The sequence below is a fragment of the Tachypleus tridentatus genome, chromosome 3 (genome assembly GCF_004210375.1).
Source record: "Tachypleus tridentatus isolate NWPU-2018 chromosome 3, ASM421037v1, whole genome shotgun sequence".
In the NCBI taxonomy this organism is placed as follows: Eukaryota; Metazoa; Arthropoda; class Merostomata; order Xiphosura; family Limulidae; genus Tachypleus; species Tachypleus tridentatus.
This window is the reverse complement of record NC_134827.1, coordinates 91815089-91834877: the sequence shown is the minus strand read 5'-3', so window position 1 is coordinate 91834877 and position 19789 is coordinate 91815089. Positions and strand designations below refer to the sequence as shown.

Genomic DNA, 19789 nt, shown 5'->3' with positions numbered 1-19789 from the left:
TAGAAAATGTAATGTAAATCTTATCTGCAGGTAACCGTATTAAAATAAATCTGTGTATTGTATGATAATAAATTATCTAATTTATTTAAAGCATCATTACAAGTTCCAGTTAACCTTATATCTCTTTTTGTGTTTCCAAAATCAGTTTTTAGATCTTGTTTAATAATATGTAATCATTTTCTTTACAATGTTTTTAAGCTTCACCAACATTTTTTGATTTATACAGTATCTGTAAATTTTTTGTACACAAATTTCATCTACACCTTTTATTAAAAAAGAAACCTATAGTATTGAAAAGTTTAAAAAACTATATTAAACTTAAAGTATTGCTAGTGTATGATTCACAGTGATATTTGTAATAATACATGGTTAAATAGTCATTAAAAACTATGTGATAATATATACATTCATCACAAAGGTGTTAGTAAATTAATCTGATTTTAGGCATATAAAATCAGTTAATTAAGAATGCTCCAAAATGAAACTATATGGAATTACTTTAAGCGTGACACAAACAGAAAAGCAGCATTGCTTTCAAAATTCGTGGTAATGAACTGATAATGTAGAAAGTTAGTAGTAACAGGCTTGTTACATGTTTTTTACATTATCTTGAACAAAGAACATAAGCATTGATAGAGATATATTATTGTTCTCAACTATAAAACCTGTTTAAAGCCAAGAATGTTTGTGAGAAACAAATTTTGCATTACTTCCATTTTATTGGATAATGTTAGTTTCATTATCTTGGTTAATTTTAACCCAGATTGATTAATTATGAAAGATGTATAATCAGTTGCACTGTGCAACATTATTTTTACCTTTCTTTTTATCTTGTAGTCAGATCTTATCCTGCAATGCATGCCATTTACTTAACTTTCAGCATCACACATTTTATGATATTTACAAATGCAAACCTTTGAAATCTTATAAAGAATAAATATTTGTTCAACAATATATGTTCTTTAGGTTTCACAGCCATTTCTTCTAGCTGTTTCTTATGTAAAAGGAAAGCAACTTCATTATGAAAAGCTTAATTGTATAATGAATTCTGTAATAATATTAATGTTTCAAAACCATCATAACAAGTTACCTGTACTGAGATACTCAACATACGATGTTCCCAGTTGTGAATGTTATTTAACCCTGCCCTTAGATAAACATGCATGGGAAATGTTATGGCAGATGTGTCTCCCATTGTGTGTGGTTATTATACCAGATATCTTGTTGTTGAAACTGTTATTCATACTTGGCAGATTCAGAAATAGGGACACGTGGGAAAAGTGTCTTTGCCCTTATTTAATAGTAATGCCACCTCATCTGATGTGTATGTGAGGCTGTTTGAGAAGTATTACAGAACTTGAACTAAAATATAGTTCAGAGTGAATTTCAGTCACAGTCTAAAACAAATTGCAGTTGCTGTTTTCAAGTGAAACAAAGAAACTGACCAGAAGTTGAGAAGACTATTTCATCTGAATCACATGCTGTTGTTTGTCTGTAAATGTTTTATTTATTTTAAGATAATTCATTTGCACGATTGTCTTTTCTTTTGGCTAAGTCTTTTGTTATTATTGTTCAGCATTTGTTGATTTAAGTTTTACATAAGACTAAGTTCTTCAATTACATATTTGGAGATGTCCAGAATGTTTATTTTGGAGTTGAAATCAGATAAGTTTGTCCGTACTTCATTTGAGGTGGAAGGGCTGTAGAAGATGAAGCAGTAGTTGATAATCCGATAGTCCACTCTTGTACCAAGACCTTTCATTTCAGAGCACTTGAATATTGATGAATGCAGTGTGGAAACAGAAAGCTTGCAACACTTGTAGAAGCAACTAATGTGAGATGATGTGTTAACCATTACTGTTAACCACCTAAACATAAATCTAGTGGTTCCATGAGTCCTGAGGCAGGAGGTAATTTGGATTTTGCATGATCCAAAAACTAAATACTGCCAACATCAATAAAAGTATTGTTTATTCTACCTGTATTTACTTTAGGATGTTGAGATATGGTGTATACAATGTATTGTGTAAATTTCAAAGAAATAAAATTAGATACAAATTTAACTCCATCACAGAGTTTTCGATTTTATTTAAAAGGAAATAGCTCTTGATATTGCTTTTTCTCTCCTGAAGATTAATAAGAAATTAGTATGTGCTAACAAGAAACAAGTGACCATGGTTGCTGTTGCCAAGAGAAATGAGGTCAATGAAATATCAGAGTCACCACTAAAAAGAAGTGTCATTTCCAAGATTGATCAGTTCACAACTCAACTTATTAAATGGATAAATTAGGTGAACAATGAATGCTACAATTCAGAGATTTTTATAAAGATTCACCTGAACCAGCCAGTTGTTTGCAGATTTTAGTAAAGTAATAGGTGTAATAATGATGCACATTTTGCTGTACCCACTTGCAGTCCAACAGTTTGGTCCTACTGGTTATCTAAATTGTCAGGCTTGTGCTTAAGAAGTCTCTGAAGTCAAACTACACTGATGGATGAACACTTTCTGTATATTGAGATAAGAGTTTACATTAAGTAATAATAATTCCTTTCTTCTTCAAGCTTACTGAAAGTGCTTTAATAAGTCTAAGGTGATCAGATATCAATTGCTTTCATAGTTGTTAGCTTATATGATCATTTTAGTCAAATTATTAATTAGTTACTTTTTTAATTTAAAGATATAGCTTACTAATTAGTTTTTGTCTTAAATTTGTTATGGTGTTGGGTGTATTTGATCATTTCTCAGGTCTTGACAAAAGACAGCAACAGATTAGTAGCTGAAACATAAGATAAAAGCTAGGTGCCGAGTAATACCTAATAATTTAAAAACTAATTAATAAATAGATTTTGATGATAATATAGAATATTAATCATGACAATGAACTTACTGAAGTTTGTATGTGAAGTTTATCTCAAGCTAAATATGATGCATAGTTCTCCTCCATATGCAGATAAACCACAGCATGTGCATGAATGCATGGATTTGCTGTGACCTGTTTTGGTTTTGTGCATCAGTGAATGGGTAAGGCAACTATACATCAAAATATATTTTATCACAGTGCAGAAGAGAATAAAAATTAGAACCTGAGTTCTCTGGGTATGGCTTTAGTACATGTCAAAAGTATGAAGAAATTCAGTCCTGGCTGTACTGGTGTTTGTGTCATCTTTAGACATCTCAACCTGTCCAACTAAGAGCTGTGTGAACCATATGGTGTGGGAAAGTTTTAACACTGTCAAGCTAAAATCATATATCACAAATAAATGTGTCTTGCACTTGTAGGTAAGGGCATTAAGAATACAGTGCCATATTGTTTTGTCACAGTTACCAAAGAATGAACATCTATCTTACTGTTTATGATAAGTGAGACAAGAGTGAGAAAGTTAAAATAATAGCCTATCTATTTGGAGATTGCCTACAGCATTAGTATCGATTTTCAAGTTATCATAACTGCAGCTTTCAGGATGATGATGATAGGGGTCAGTAGTTAAGATAGTTGAAAGACCTAAATACCAAAAAGGAGATGCAGTGCTTACTTTTAGATATAATAAATTACCTTCTATCATATATTAGCTTTTCCTAATTTTGTTCTGCACTTTATATGCACAAATGTTTGCTTGAATCCATGAATCTCTCACCTGAACTCATGCTACTGCTGTGTTTTATTATGCAAATGAACATGCAACAACCTTCAACTAATAGGAGTGTGACACTACTTCGTACTGCAGCTGACACTCTCTGTACTGATTGTTCAGTTGCTGTTCACTTCTTGATTTAGCACTCATTTGTAAAGATGTCTTTTTTTTCAGATTTAGGCAGGTTATTTAGTGTTTGAATCAATTTTGCCAGTTTTTTCCCACCACATTTCTTTGTCTAGTCTTATACCCCATGCTGTCTTGAATCTATTTGTAATTTCTGTGTATGTTTCTTTACTTCACTTTGTTATTCATTTCCTGATTCTTGCTGTTGTGTTTTTACTTCCACTCCATATATGCAAGTCCATATTTGATTACCTTAATGACTTTGGTTTTACAGTGCAAAATGTAAACCTCATATTTGTATAAAATGTGTCAGCATCATATTCTTGGTGTGGAGATACATTAATAAAGCATTAAAAGAATTTGTTTCTTATTTGAATAGCACAGAACCATCTTTATAATTTACCCATGAAACTGAGAAAAATAATAGTTTAACCTTTTTAGATGTATTGGTAAAAACTAATGAACAAGAGAATTTAGAAACCCCTATTTACCAGAAACTGTTTCTGTTCTTGTGCCATCATGCTATGAATCATGGTATATTGAAATACAGAGAATGTCTGCATATTTACACTTATGTTTATAGATGTTTTAACCTGTTCGGTGCTGTAGATGAGATAACTCGTCCAAGCCGATTGGTAACACAGTGCCACGGACGAGTTAATTCATGCTCAATAATACCTAACTTCCATGCTAAATGTCAGCACCATACATGCATTTGACCTACTTACAAATTGTTTCACTTTTGATCCAAAATGGCATCACAAAAAAAGGTTACAAAATGAAGAAGCGTTAGAGTTTTATTGTAGCAGCTGAAAAACTTGGCAGTCAACAGGTTAAAGATGTTTACAGAACAAGAAAACTTAAAAAATCTATGATTAATAAGGACATACATAGAAGTGCAAATGGGATTGAATCTATATATTGTAAATAGAACAGTTAAGAAATTCACAAATTGATCAGAGTACTACCTTATATACAAGTTATGATAAAATTAAAAGGAATGTTCAGTTTTTCCATGTGCTCTAGTTTTAGCTAATGGGTTATTCAGTGTTTTAAAGACAAATATTTTATTCTACCTAAACCAATGCAAGTGATAACATAAATTTTAGATAATGCTATAGATAGCATACAGTTGATGTAAAAAGCTGGACTTTATGAAATTAAATATGAATGTAAAAGTATTTGTATTTAACAAACAAATGATTTAAATGTTGTTTTGCAGCAAACATAAAGAATGTGTAAGAAATGAAAGGACTGAAAGTTTAACTTTAGCAAAACATGTATAAAAAACATACCAGAAGAAAAAGCAGATATACATTCTACCAAAGGATATTAGACAATTAACAAATTTTTACAAATTATAAAGATTAAAAAGATCATGAATTATTAAATAGAGTCGATATTCCAGTGAATATGTACATAAGAATGTGTTGGAAGCTTCTTTGGGAGTTATGCATAAATAAACCGACATACAGGTCACATGAACCTAATTGAGAAGAAAAATAAATATGAAACTTTGGACATTAGTATTTCTACTAGGATGTTAAGTATCTTTATCAGTAAAAAGTCAGCTTGTAAGCAGTGTGAGACCAGTCAAGAAGAGACAGCTAGCTAACTTTAGCAAAGTGTAACAATATCAACATGGAATTAATTTGTTTTTCATGAATGTTGATGAAAGGTTTGGTTCCTGACCAGATGGAGGACTCACCATTGTTTGTGGTTTTGTGAAGCTCTTGTATATAAACCATTGTTTGTAATAACTATTTATTATGACCATTATTATGGATTGTATTGTTATTTGTACATTGAAGTATATTTATTTTGGGGAGAGAGTGGTGTGTATCAGTCTTGTTGGCAAATATCATAAGTTTGATATATATTAACATTTAATTAACATCTAAATTCATATTTCAGTTTCCATTTATTTGAAATTGTAAAATATAACATATGTAACATAATAAATTGTAGACTCATCAAAGCTTAATTATAATATGTAACACTTGCAACTTCACTCCTGATGTTGACATGGTAAACATCAAAACACGAAAATGTGGTAGAGGCCGTAGATTGGCCTTCATTAATAAATTGTTTTAGTGATGTATCTGTTTTATAATTGTTTGTCATTTATCTATTAGTTTAACATAATATGCAAGTGCCAAGAAAATAATACAGAAACATTATGATGTTTTTAAGTCATAGAAAATATATATTGTTTCTTCTTGGAAAGTCCTTGAACAGCTTTGTTGAAAGTTTAATTTTTGATTAATTGTATGAATGCTTTACTTATCACTTCCATTTGTCTGTTCTTAGTAACTGTATGTGATCAGAACTGACAATTTATTTACAACTAGCTGCAGATAGTGGATGGTAGATTATGAAATATGAGTTTGATCATCCATATCTACTTCTCTTTTCAAACTGTTTTTACCTCTCATTTAATTTCTTGTTTGAGGATTGGCAATACACATTATGTCTGATGAGCACTCCTTTAATGAAGACATTTTGCCCATTCCACATTATAGTTTCTTCTATTATTTTATTTGTCACTAGCAGTTGTTTTCTTTGCTATTTTAACCTAGTTGAGTAAAATTTAATTGAATCATTTAGGTCAAGTGCATACTGTTAAGTAGTCTCTTTTTTTTTTAAGATGTTGAAATTAACTGATTTATTAAATTTTTTCCAATATATGTATATTAAGACAAATAAAATATAAAAACTTCACTTTAGAGGATTACAGTTACCAGAATCAAAATTAAAGCTCAGGGATTGGCTGAGATAAAAATTGAAGTTGGTTTTACTTTTCCCACTTCTGTGTGCTTTAGATTTACACCTGATGTCATTAGGTTATGTTTCTGATAAGACAGTGACATTGGTTCAGTATTTGGCCAGTGGAAAGGTTTATTAAGTTTTGGCTTGATCCATTTTTCACAAATGGTTGTGTGGGTGTATCTATTTTGTACTCTGTTACATTTTTACTCTGAGATAGATGGTTTTGCAACTTATATTTTGGAGATTTTATAATGTTTTTTATTATGTTCATCATAGAAAATGAGTATTATTTGATGATCTTACAAGTCTTAAAGACAGTAGTAGTTTCAGAAGAAATTTGGTTAAGTTAAATGAGTGACATGCTCTTCACTTAGAGATTATAGATTCTTCACTGTTATCAATTTGTTTTTTTACCTTCTGATTTTTATTAATTTTTTTAGATTGCATATCAGTTTCACTGTATGGTAGTTTTAATGTGTGCATGCATTTTTATCGCTTTTATGAAAATAGATGTTCTCACTGCACAGAACTTAATGCATGGGAATTCGGAAGTAAATACAAGCACTTTCAGTAATTATGATTTTTTGTTTGTTTACCCCAAATAAAGAAAATTTTATATTCTGAAAGTGATAATGTTATTTATTTGATTTTCTGATGCTGTCATTTTTCTGCTGGTCCTGTATGCTTTGAAAAGTCTTGACTGAGTAATAACTGATGCAGCTCAGGTTAGACAAAACCCTTTATAAAGACATCGTGCGTTCATTGTGTTGGTTTTCTCAATAAAGATTTTCAATATCACTCATAAAGTTGTTGGAGAAGTTAGGGCTCATTCCTTCACACAAACGTAACCTAAACTTTTGATGCTCATTATTGGATTTAAACTTCGCATAAAACTAAAAGGTTTTTCTTCAATAACGTCTGTTGAAGGATTTAAGTGAATTCAGTCAATTCTAAGCAGTTTTTAAAACTTGGATCTTCATAATATAAGGAGGACATGTTTATCATTCAGAGAAAAAGTCAGGAAGTGGTGGCTCTTTATCTTGTTAGTTAGTTTCTTTAGGCACGAAGTTAGTATGTGAATATTGTGTATAACGTAATTGATTTTTTTATATAAAGCATTTAAATGCCATTGTCAGATATTTGTGTATTATGCAATTAATAATGAATTAATCAGTGCAAATGTTTCCAATTCTGTTGTACACCTTTCAGATTATATTTGTTGGTTCTTTGGTTATCATATGCTGTTGTTTCTTCTCAAAAATAAAACTTGTTTACAGATATTTGCTTATTAAGTTACATGCATTTGCTGCTTCTCAAGGACAAACCCCATTTACTGATATTTTAATAATTACATATTGTTATTGCTTATGAAGGACAAAACCCATGTATTGATGTTTTCATAATTGCATGCAATTGTTTTATTCTTACTGTTCTTATTTAATTATTTGTACCTTCATTATTACATTTTCTGTACCTTATGTTTTTTCTCATTATCTAGACAACTAAGAAGAAATTTGCTACCCAAGCAGCAGCTGATACTTCCAGTGAAGTAGCAAAAAAATTGAAGGAACTCTTCCGTACAAAAATCTCTTCTTTCATCGTACAGTGCCTCAACCCTTATCGGAAACCTGACTGTACACTTGGTAGAATAGTCAGTACAGAAGACTTTAAGCACCTTGCTAGGAAGGTAAAATATTTAAATTTCAATTCAGAATATTTAAAAACCAGTTAATTGTGTTCCTTCAAGATATTTTCAGTAAGTCCTTATCTCTGTTTACTTATTTCTCATTATTTGCAATTTAAATTATTCTTGAATTTAGTCTCTTGCTTTTGTTATTCAAAAATTATGAGTCAGTTATATGTGCATAGTTATTTATATTACTTGGAGCATATAACTTTCTAGCTCAGTTTTTTAGCCAGAATGTGGTGTCCAGTATTACAAGTTGAGAGAAATTAGGTCTTTATTTTCTGAGTTACAAAGATTTATCTTATAGTGTGATATTTACTGTCTGTTTCTCAATGATTCTTTAAAGACTTCAGGGCAAATTCACCTACATAATCCAGTTTTTACCACTAGCCTTTAATATTTATCAATGAAAACTCATTTACTGAACTTGCTTTTCTTTGAGATATTCTGACTACCTCATATGAATAATAATTAGGTTACGTGACATGAGTGTGTGGGAATGTAATTTTCATTGCTGTAGTGAAAGTTTCATTTATTACATTTTATCTCTTTCCACAAGGGTTTGGGTCCAGTTGACCAACCATGTGACTGTTTTATACTTGTTTAAATTGTTATAGTTTTGATAGTACTAACTTTTAGTATAATATGTATATCTTCATAAAATTTGATGAACTTTCAGTAAACATTACAAGTCTTAAACATACAAAATTCAGATCTTTTTAGTGAAGTAATTTAATAAACTGTAAAAAAAATATTCATGATTATGTCAAGCCTTTTTTTTACTAGTCCAAATGCAAATTGATTTTCATGTTGATGTTTTTTTTCAGTACAATTTTATACATTATATGCTGTTTTCTCTACCCTAACTGTATATGGTAGTACTTGATTTGACTGACCTTGTAGCTGTAAAAATTTATGAAATAAATCTGAATTACCCTATCTTTTTTAGTGACTGTAAATTGTAATTGTAAACACAAACAGTATACTTCTATTTATATATTTTGTTTTATTAACATTTGAACTGTATCTGACTAGAAATACCCCTAAACAAGTGAAAAGTTACACAGTGCACTTGCTAAACATGTCACTGTATCGAATAGCATAATGTATAAGCTGCTTGTTAATATACTTCATGAAGTTTTTTTTTATCACCATCTTGCATAATAAGTTTATTGGTTGTTTTTACATTTTAGCTAATTTTATAAAAATAAGAAAATAAATGAAAGATTATACAGCTCAGAATGGTTGGTATTGGTATTAACACTTTTATTGATAAGGAGAGAACAATGTTTCAACCTTCCTAGGTCATCTTTAGGTTAAGAAAGAGAGAGTTTGAATGAGACAGTTAATGGACACATCTTAGGGACAAGAGTATAAACAGGTACAGGATTGTAGGGGGTGTTGCAGGTGGATGTTAGATTATTAATTAGTATCGGTATAAAGGTGTTTCTTTATATTGGTTTAATTTTGGTTTTGTTGCTGTATAAGTCAGGCTTCTTTGATTTTGCATTTGTTTATATTTGTTTCCCTACTTAGTATCTGGGTGTTTTCTATGGTTATGTTCTATTTATTTGACTTGCAGTGTTCCAAAATGTGTGGTGTTTTTTATGTTCTTTGAATTTGGTTTCTATTTTTCTGCTTATTTCTCCAATATAGAAGTCATAGCAGTTGTTACATTGTATTTTATAAATAATGTTGGTGTTGTGTTTATCAGTGTAGTTTTTACATTCTATTAACTTTAGTTTTGTACCTGGTTTTGAATAAGTTTGGTGTTTACTGGAATGTTGTGTTTTGTTATAAATGTTTTCCAAATGTTGGTAATTTTTTGCTGATGTCAGGAAGATATGATATGCAGCAATACAAGGTTTTGTAGTTTGTTGTATCTTAGGGCTTGTTGTTAGATTGCTGTTGGTCTAGGTGTGTGCATGTAGTCAAGTGGGTTTCTTGTCACCAAGAAGTGAAAGATTAAAAACCTCATAATTAAATATCATATACTACATTCAGTAAAGCTTTATATTTTACCTGTCATTTCCTTTACTCTTAATGTTATAATTGATTCTCCAAGTTGTAAAACAGGAAATGAAAGTATTATAAAAATAAAGATTGCAAAGTGCAAAATAAAATGTATAGTATTGACCACAAAGCTTCAAAAGACTTGTGGTCAGAGTGCACTTCTAACGTTTTTACACTTTGTTGTTGAGAGCTGACCTAGAAACTAGGTTAACAAAATGAATAGTGTTGTCTGTCTTTTTCAGTAAAATTCCTGTGAGTTTCTTCTAGTCATTTGACACTTATTTTCCATGCTTATTCTAGTTATCAGCTGACTTATAAACCTGCTGCATATATAAAGCAATGTATTTCCACTCATTACTCAGTTTAACATTGTCAATATCAAATAAGTTCATGCTGTGTGATTCCCAGAACTCTCCTCATTTTGAAAACACAATGTGGTAGATTTATCAGCTTGTTGATAAGTTTAAACAACAATTGTTTAAAGTATTATAAAATGTTTATGTTGAGACTTTATAAAAAGTCTGGGCTGATCCAAAAAGTTGCTAAGTTTACATTTCCTGGAGCATCTATTCAAATTTTGGCTCCATGAACACAGTGGGATAGATTTTATTGGGTTCTTTACAGTGCAATCATTGCAACAAGAATTGTACAAAGTACTTATGAAAGTTAGAGAAAATAAATAAATGTGATGTTGCTCTGTACAAAGTTGTATCTGATCCAGTAAATGTTTTGCGTATTCAGATGTTAGTTATACTTCTGGGTGGTGGAATTTTAGTTTTAGTATAGGTGTAAAGGTGTGCAAGTCTTATTAACATCCCATTTTCTATATTCAGATGTCAATATGCATAATATCCACTAATATATAGCTTATTTTGATTCTAATATATTTGGTGGTGGAATTTTAGTTTTAGTATAGGTGTAAAGGTGTGCAAGTCTTATTAACATCCCATTTCCTATATTACTATGATTACACAGTAATCAATAAATGCATAATATCCACTAATATAAATACAGCTTATTTTGATTGAGCTAATATATTTGACTTAGTCTTCTTGCTTATTACTTTATAAACAAATCATTCAGTGATTACTTTTCATTTTAAAACTTTTTTGTTTCTTATTTTTAATCTTGGGTTTTTTTCTAGAACAGTGTTCATTCCACGAATCAGTAATATTATGTTTTGATTCTTCTATTGTGGTTTTATTCATTATCAAAATTTACAGACAATTTTTTTTCATAAGGCTGTAAATATTTCCATGACATCATTGTTGATAGGTTGAATCTCTTACTATTTTATCATATTTTTTTCATCACACTTTACTAGCTATCCAAGTGACCACTAGAAATGCTAATGTCTTTGTCATAATAGTTTTTTCTTGCTCTTCATTTAAAATCAGAGTTAACAGAAAAGATATATTTTTTTCCAGGTAATATTTTCCATACTGTAGTGGTATTCTGCAGTACTGAAGTTTCTAGTTTTTATTAGACTTCGCTCCCACAATCACATCTTTATATCAAGATAAAAAAACCAACATGTACTTTATTATTCCATGACTGCTTCTGTATGAATTCTTTCTCCATTAAGGAAATGTATATCTCTAAAGGAAATTTCTCTGCTATCATATTATGACAAGTAATTTCACAACTTAAAGTGGAATATAGCCACTCAGTGCAGTGCATTTAGCAACAAACAAATCATGTAGTTTTGTATGATTTTGTAACTGTAATTTTAACTTTGTGTTAACTTTTTAGAATTTTGAAGGTAGCATACAGGGTGTTCGGAAAGTCACTGTGCAGTTTTGTAATCACATTTTATTCAGTCTATTTCAAGCCAGCAACAGATAGCAGTGATTAGAAACAAAATAAGAAGGATCCAGGCCTGTATTGATGCCAACAGGGGCCCCTTTCAACATTGTTTATAATTGTTATTCATATTTACCTCCTGTATTCTATACTGAAACATGTCTGTTAATGAATATATAAGTGCACAGTGACTTTTCAAACATCCTGTATAAGAACTGATTTAAAATTCATGTTTTGTTTACATAGAAACACAAAAATATACTTTAATTTCATGTACTACTTCTGTTGCTTTTATTTATTTAAGTAATGTTATTCTTCTCAGCTAACACACTTTGTCATGGCCAAGGAGCTGAAACACTGCAAAAATGTGGAAGATCTTGAATGTAATGAAAGTGTGAAACATAAAACCAAAGACTTCATCTTTAAATATATGTCAAAATATGGACCAGTGTATACAAAAGACAAGTTTTCTGCCTCCCCTAAAGATTTGTAGTATTAGTCATCAAGGTCATGGTCACTGCCGAAAGAAAGCTCAGGTTTACAAAGCCTTATTGTGATAGATAGTGATGTGTTGGTCCTCCATCCATAACCTAACTACAGTTGCAAGGAAATAGACCATATTCTATTAGTTGTTCAAGTCAGAAATAAAATACATCATTTTGTATTATAACTTGTTTATCATAGATTTGTAGTGTGAGGTAAAATATACAGCAAAGTTTTGTTACAATTGATTTCTATTGCTTGTTAATAAATGTTTTGTGTGGCTGTCAATATTTGGCATGTGTAAATTAATACACATACTATTTTTAAAAAGATCAAAGTATGTGTAAAAGATAATACAGGAAGAATGTGTGGATGTGAATAACTAATATTTCCATTGTTGTCATAATTATTTTGTTATCTGTGTCTTTTTAAAACAACTTGTGTCTTGAAGAGGTTTTCAACTGATCGAAAAATGGTGTTTGTACTTGAAGTGACATTTTTTGTACTGTGTTCAGCGTGTACAAATTTTCGTTATGAAAAAACTGTGTTCGTTATGATATTTAAAATTGAACTCAAATGTCTCATTAAAATCATTAAACACATACAAATACAGTACTTTATGAGGTTAAAATTTAAATTGTTTGTGGCTTTTCCTTTAGAATTTACTAAGACTGAATTTAGACTACATTAAATATCTAAAAATTTAAAACAAAAAGATTGTTTTATTATATAAACTGTTTATGTGTTGCATAAAATCTTGATGAGAATGTAATGTTTTTGTATATGTTTTTATCTGTCCTTAAATATCATATTGTCCACTTTTTTTTCAGGGGAGATAATTTTGTATGTTTACTCAAAATTCTACATTCAGATTTTGAGAAATTATAATTCAGCATAAATAAATAATGTTTAAGGCTTTCTCACAATAACTCAATTTTGTGACTGTATAAAGAGGATATATACTTCTGTTCACTTTATGTAGTAGATTTTGTGGTTATTATAATATTATACAAATTACTTAACTGTTTGAAAGAAAGGAGCACTTCAGAAGTACTTTGAAATAAGTACATAAAGCTGTGAACTTATAAAAAAATTTAAATTTCAAGGACTACTAAAAATAGTGTGTCATGAGACTTAAATTTTACTGAAGTTAACAAGAAGTTGTTTCCTGGATATTTTAAGACACCAGTACTGATAGAGAAGGCTTTCTACATTCCTTAATATGTTTATCTCTTTTGGTAACATCTTAATTTCATTCAGTTTTCTGTTTATTTATTGTTTGATTTTTATTTTCCCTTGACTAGAACAATGGTTTTAGAAACTAAATGTACTAACATTTTCACAAACTAATTAGATTTTGTTTGTGGGTGTTCTATGAATAAGAATCTGTGGGTAACACGTATGACTGAGATTTTCTAAGTTCTTAGTCACAATTTTCACACCATGTATTGTTTTCATTGAAGTCTCATTAGGTTATATCAGCAGTTTGTAGGAGCAAAATAACACTTATCATTGCTCATAAGGTTCCACTTTCTCAAGTTGCCAAATTTGGCACGTTAGGTGCTGTAAACGGCATTGAGTCAATACATAAATATGTTTGCAGAGAATAAAATACTTGTACAGTAACTGACTTTTGTCACGTGAAATATTTTCACATTGAAATAAGTGGCTTTGTAAGTGTAGTACTGGTGATTGTTAGTAAGTTCTATGGAAACATCCTCTTGTATATATTTTAACTGATATTTTTCATTAGGAAATGAGAAATGTCCCTTATAACCTGTTAGTTATGAATACTATAATTTTTATATTATTATGTTACAAAGGGATATGTTTTATCTGATATTCTTAGCACACACTGCAACTCATTTAATTTACAAAAGCTAGATTTATGGCTGGATTGTGAAGTTATGTGAGGAAAATAAAATGTATTTAATTACTTGGGTGATGCTGAAAGTGATTCATTCTGGCTGTTGTTGAAGCAATGACAAACTTCATTTTAAACAATTTTGATGTGATATGGAAAGTCCAATATTATTTCACTTTGTGTTTGTTAGTTTGGTAAGATAAGGTATTCATTTGTGTAGTCTCTACAAAAAGAAAAAAAAAGGAAAATATGTCCATAGATATTTAAAAAAAAAAGTCCTTTGTTTACTGATTCCTTGTATCTCTTTTTCTTCCCAGATTTTATTGTACATTTAATTTTTTTTTCTAATTTCCTATAATGTTAAAGGGACTATGTAAATGATGATGAACTGCTATCCAGAGGTAAATTGTTTGATGTGCACTGATATGTAAATAAAACATCTTTTGGAATGTGTTGTTGTTTGTTATTATATTTATTGACAGCTTTAATCTTTCTTAGTTTTAATATTTATCTGAATTTATTGGTGTATGTTAATTTATTCAGAGAATAATTTCTTTAACAAAAATAGTATATAAATATTGTGCAAGAAAAACATGATATATAGACATAATTAAACTTGAGCTTAAACTTCCATAAATGAATAGTAATGAATCATAAATAATTAATTAATTTTGCATCTTACTTTGAGTGGTAGTTTTGTTTTTGTTTCCTATATGTTTCTAGTTTATTTCAAAGATTTCATGCTTGCTTTTTTTTTTAATTTTGCACAAAGCTACTCGACGGCTATCTGCGCTAGCCACCCCTAATTTAGCAGTGTAAAACTAGAGGGAAGGCAGCTATTCATCACCACCAACTCTTGGGATACTCTTCTACCAACGAATAGTGGGATTGACTGGCCCCATATAACACTTCCATGGCTGAAAGGGTGAGCATGTTTGGTGCGATGGAGATTCAAACTTGCAACTCTCGGATTACAAGTCGAATGCCTTAACCTGCTGGGCCAGATTTCATGCACAGTGTCTTATGGTAATGTTTATAGTATGGCAGTGATGCGGTTATTTTTTGTGACCTTTATAGTGAATATGACTGTTGCAGAGGAAAAGCCATTTATTTATATTAAGGCAACTTGTAAATAAAATTGATACTCTTTTTTCCTCTGTAATAAATATTCAAACAACTGTAATGTGGTAGTTATATAATTATTAGGTCTTAATTTAAATTATGCAGATAAAAAACACACAGGTCAGTATAATAGTTACTTTATTTGTTATAATTTTGTCATTTTGGCTAACAATGATGACAAGCAGAGTAGTGATGGAGTAACCTTATCCAATGAAGAATGCAGTCAAAGAAAAACAGAAGAAAAGAAATACTAACAATAGATGGTAATTTTTATGTTACAAGCTGTAAACAAACCAGGAAAGTGAGAAACTTTAAAAGTAGAGGAAGGAAAATTAATTACAAAATGAAAGAAACCAGTTGTTGCTAAGATCAGATGTAACAGACAAGCTAGTGCTTCGTGAAATATGCAGTTGCTAGCTGAAGACTATGGTGTTAAGATGTTAGCACAAATAGTAAAAAATGTAAGAAGAAAAAAGTGATTCTGTGATCAAATTGTTAGAAATGAATAAAGTCAACAAAAAAACTTCTTTTGCTAAAAAACAAAGCACCTCTAGAAGGTTTTTTAATTTGTTAAAATGAGTGTAAATTTACTTTTCTTCAAGTTGGATAAGAAAGATTGTGTGGAGAAAAACACCATGAAGCAACATTAAAGCTTATGAAATATTGATGTACTTGTATTACTAAAAGTCAAATAGGAATAAAAAGCAGATAAATTTTTGTTCTGATAAGATCAGAATCCCAAACAGACATGTAATTTTGTATAAAGATGGATGGAGGAAACAAAAGTGAATTGGATGAAAGCTATGCTCCACAGTCTCAGGCACCAGATCTGAGTCACGTTGGATGAGATAAACTAGGTTCCATGTTGCAAGGAAAAACTAAAGTCATTGTATGAAAGATGGAACCACATATTATTCAAGAAAATATTGCAAGCTATTACTGAAAGAAACGGATGACCCACAAAATACTGAAATAATAAAATATAATTACCAATGACTACATTTGACATACAGTTCTTAACAAATTTATTATAGAAAAAAAAGTACCTTCATTTTATTTACATTGCCTGAATATATTCAGTACAGAAAATATGTTGTTGTTTTTTTTGCAACTTTCAAATTTCATGTAAAATGTTACAAAAAAAAAAAGTAAGAAAAGTAGCCTGCATATAATACTATTGTAAAGACTGTTATGAGCTGCTATTAAAGAAAGTAGTTTACTTTTGTATTTCTAAATCCCATTGTATTGCATAAACATTTCGGCTTATGTTATTTCCAAGTGGTACAGTCTTCATACAAAACTGAAGATTTCGATGAAACGGTACGTGATGGTTAAATTTGGATATTATTTTCGTGATCAGTAGCCAAAAATCTATAAAGAACACCCAACAGTGTTCAAGAAGCAAAAACTTTATTGTGTAGTGTTATTGAATAAAGAAATAGTGGTGAGTGAGTACAAGTGAATTTGTAACAAGGCATTAATAAACAGCAATGCATTTAAAAATATATAAGTAATTTTGTTATGAGATCAAAGCTTGAATGTTTATTAAAGTAATTGTGATAATAAAAGTACTTTTTTGCGTTTGTTTACTTTGTATGCAATAATATTTTTACAGCTTTTTTGAAAGGGAAAGAAAAATCTAAAGGAAGTTTTTATGCTGATTTAAAAACAAGTCACCTTCAAAGAACAGCCAGTGAACTCCGATGCATGAAAGAAGTTAGGCGAGTGGCGAAGATTATGTAAACAGTGATTTTAGTTGAGTTAAAAAAAAACTACAACGCATAACCGTAATTTGGTGTTATGATGTGTAAAAAGTGAAAGCTGACAAACAAAGAAAACCAGTATGTATAACATTAAAAATGAAGATCACACTGAAAGAGAGAAAAAAATATCAACATCGTGTGATTATGGTTATCACAGCTATTCGAATGATAACCGTGATTAATTTTAACCACTGAATTGTGAAATACTCGCAACCACTGTGGAGCACGTGGTGAAATACCACAATACCAATTACTGTACCTTTAGTTTGAATAATTTAGAAAAGAAATTTATGGTAGATTGGTAATCATATAAAATTGAAGTTAGTACATTTTAATATAAACTATCATTAAATTATTACGACATGATTCTAGTTATTTAAGAGATTGTGATATAAGTAAAATAGTTTTGTTGTATAGATTGGTATTTTAAGAAAGGCGGTTTTAAGGTTGTTCAACATTTCTTCTGGTTTATATTAATTTTACTTCTAAGATTTTGATATTTTATTTATATTAGAGTATAATCAAAAACACCTTGGGTGTGAAAAAAGTTGCGGCCATAAAAAGATTAACTATTCGACTTGAACGAAAGAAATCAGAATTGGCGACCAAACTGTTAGCTACATTTAAATCATTGATAAGAATTTTACAACAAATATTCATCCATTAGTTACCCAGGCCGAACTTTTGTTCAATTTAGAGCATGATGATGATCAAATCAACAATGAAACATCAACACGTGGCTTAGTTAATTAAAAACTGAATATTTACTCTAAAATTATTATCAATATTGTAAGTGTTGCTACCAGTTTGGCCGCCAATTTTGATTTCATTCTCTTAAGCTAAGCTAAACCACTCGACAGTTAATTTAGGTTTATCAGAAAACCCGGGAGTGCTCAGAAATTAGTATGTTTTACCTTCGCCCCCTTTTTTGGCTTTCAGTAATTTTGACGGATTAATAGTTGTTTCTATGAAGAGTTGATTCTTCGAAGTTGAAACGTCAGTAAATGTAACGAAGAAGTCCTGGAGGACAGTTATTTTCTTTGCTATGATTTGACAAGAGATGTTTCGAAGCTTCTAGCCTGAAATTGATAAACTTATCACGAGTAGCAGAGACCCGTCCGATGTAGACCAGCGCACCACGTCCCAGATAAGACGCAAAGCCAGAACGAGTTTATTGCATTACAAAAGGGCCCGGCATGGCCTAGCGCGTAAGGCGTGCGACTCGTAATCCGAGGGTCGCGGGTTCGCGCCCGAGTCGCGCTAAACATGCTCGCCCTCCCAGCCGTGGGGGTGTATAATGTGACGGTCAATCCCACTATTCGTTGGTAAAAGAGTAGCCCAAGAGTTGGCGGTGGGTGGTGATGACTAGCTGCCTTCCCTCTAGTCTTACACTGCTAAATTAGGGACGACTAGCACAGATAGCCCTCGAGTAGCTTTGTGCGAAATTCCCAAACAAACAAAAGCATTACAAAAGACAGTTTCATATCACAATTTCAAGTAAAATCACATACATGGTAATTAACTTAAAAATTACAGAATTTACAATGCATTTTATTTATACAGTTCGTAGATATAAGACACAAACTATATAATTACTAAACAATGAGTATATTGGTAAAATAGAAAACATAGCCACTTATGCGTTGAAAGATTTAAACACGATACGTATGATTATTAATGAACAGATTTCGTCCATTGTTCCTTCTGCAATCTTGATGGAAGAAAAAAAAAACTTACAAAAGTTGATTATGGGGCCAAATTTAATCAAAAAGTTGTAGCTTATCTAATTAAACTGACAACCCGTACGAATGTGAAGGAAAATGTAAAGTTGTTGAGGTAAAAAGAAGATAGAGAATGTTAATTGCTAAAACAACAGATCAAGTAAATAAGAGATTTCATGACTCAGCTGCAATTTTCAAAAATCTGTCATTGCAGGTATCAACATATGAATTAATCTGTCTGATCACACTAGTACGTAATGCTGTTGTTGAAAAGATCTTTTTTTATATAGCTGCTGTCAAAACAAAATCAAGAAAATAGAGTTTAATCTCCTTTAGAATTAGATCACATATTTTGGAAATTCAAATGTGTTGTAAGGACTTTGTTGCTACAAATAGTAAGCTAAGCAAGTTTAAAGTAGATATAGTGTATGATTATGAAACTATCTTTCCCAGTAGTAGTTTTACCAGTCCAAAACAAGAGGAGCAACCTATCTTACAGGAAGAAGAAGATAAAAACTCAACAATTTTCTTGTAACTTGAGGCAAGTTATTTTAATTCTTAGTGTATTTTAACTTTATTTTAATATGTTTTATTATATATTATAATAAGTTTAATAAAATATGTTATTTTTAGGTTCAATTTTTGTTTTATAGTAGTGTTTTGTATAGAGTTTAAGAGTTGGTTTTTTATAACCATTAATTTGACCATAAATATCCCCAACCATCTCACAACCCTGCTGTGAACCTTTTGTTTCGGGAGTCTCTTGGAGATTTATGTCGTATATATAGCAGTTAGTTAAGTACG

General features: G+C 30.4%; 1 protein-coding gene across 3 annotated transcripts in view; it reads left to right on the top strand.

Annotated features, from left to right (window-relative positions):
• The window catches only part of Set2 (SET domain containing 2), a 136726-nt gene extending 121892 nt beyond the window's left edge, over positions 1-14834 (top strand). For all 3 annotated transcript variants that reach the window (XM_076495673.1, XM_076495675.1, XM_076495674.1), the window contains exons 19-20: positions 8028-8216; positions 12355-14834. In XM_076495673.1, coding sequence (XP_076351788.1) covers positions 8028-8216; positions 12355-12525 — 360 coding nt within the window. In that variant the 3' untranslated portion in view covers positions 12526-14834. The remainder of the gene's footprint in view (positions 1-8027; positions 8217-12354) is intronic.
• Positions 14835-19789: the final 4955 nt, after the last annotated feature.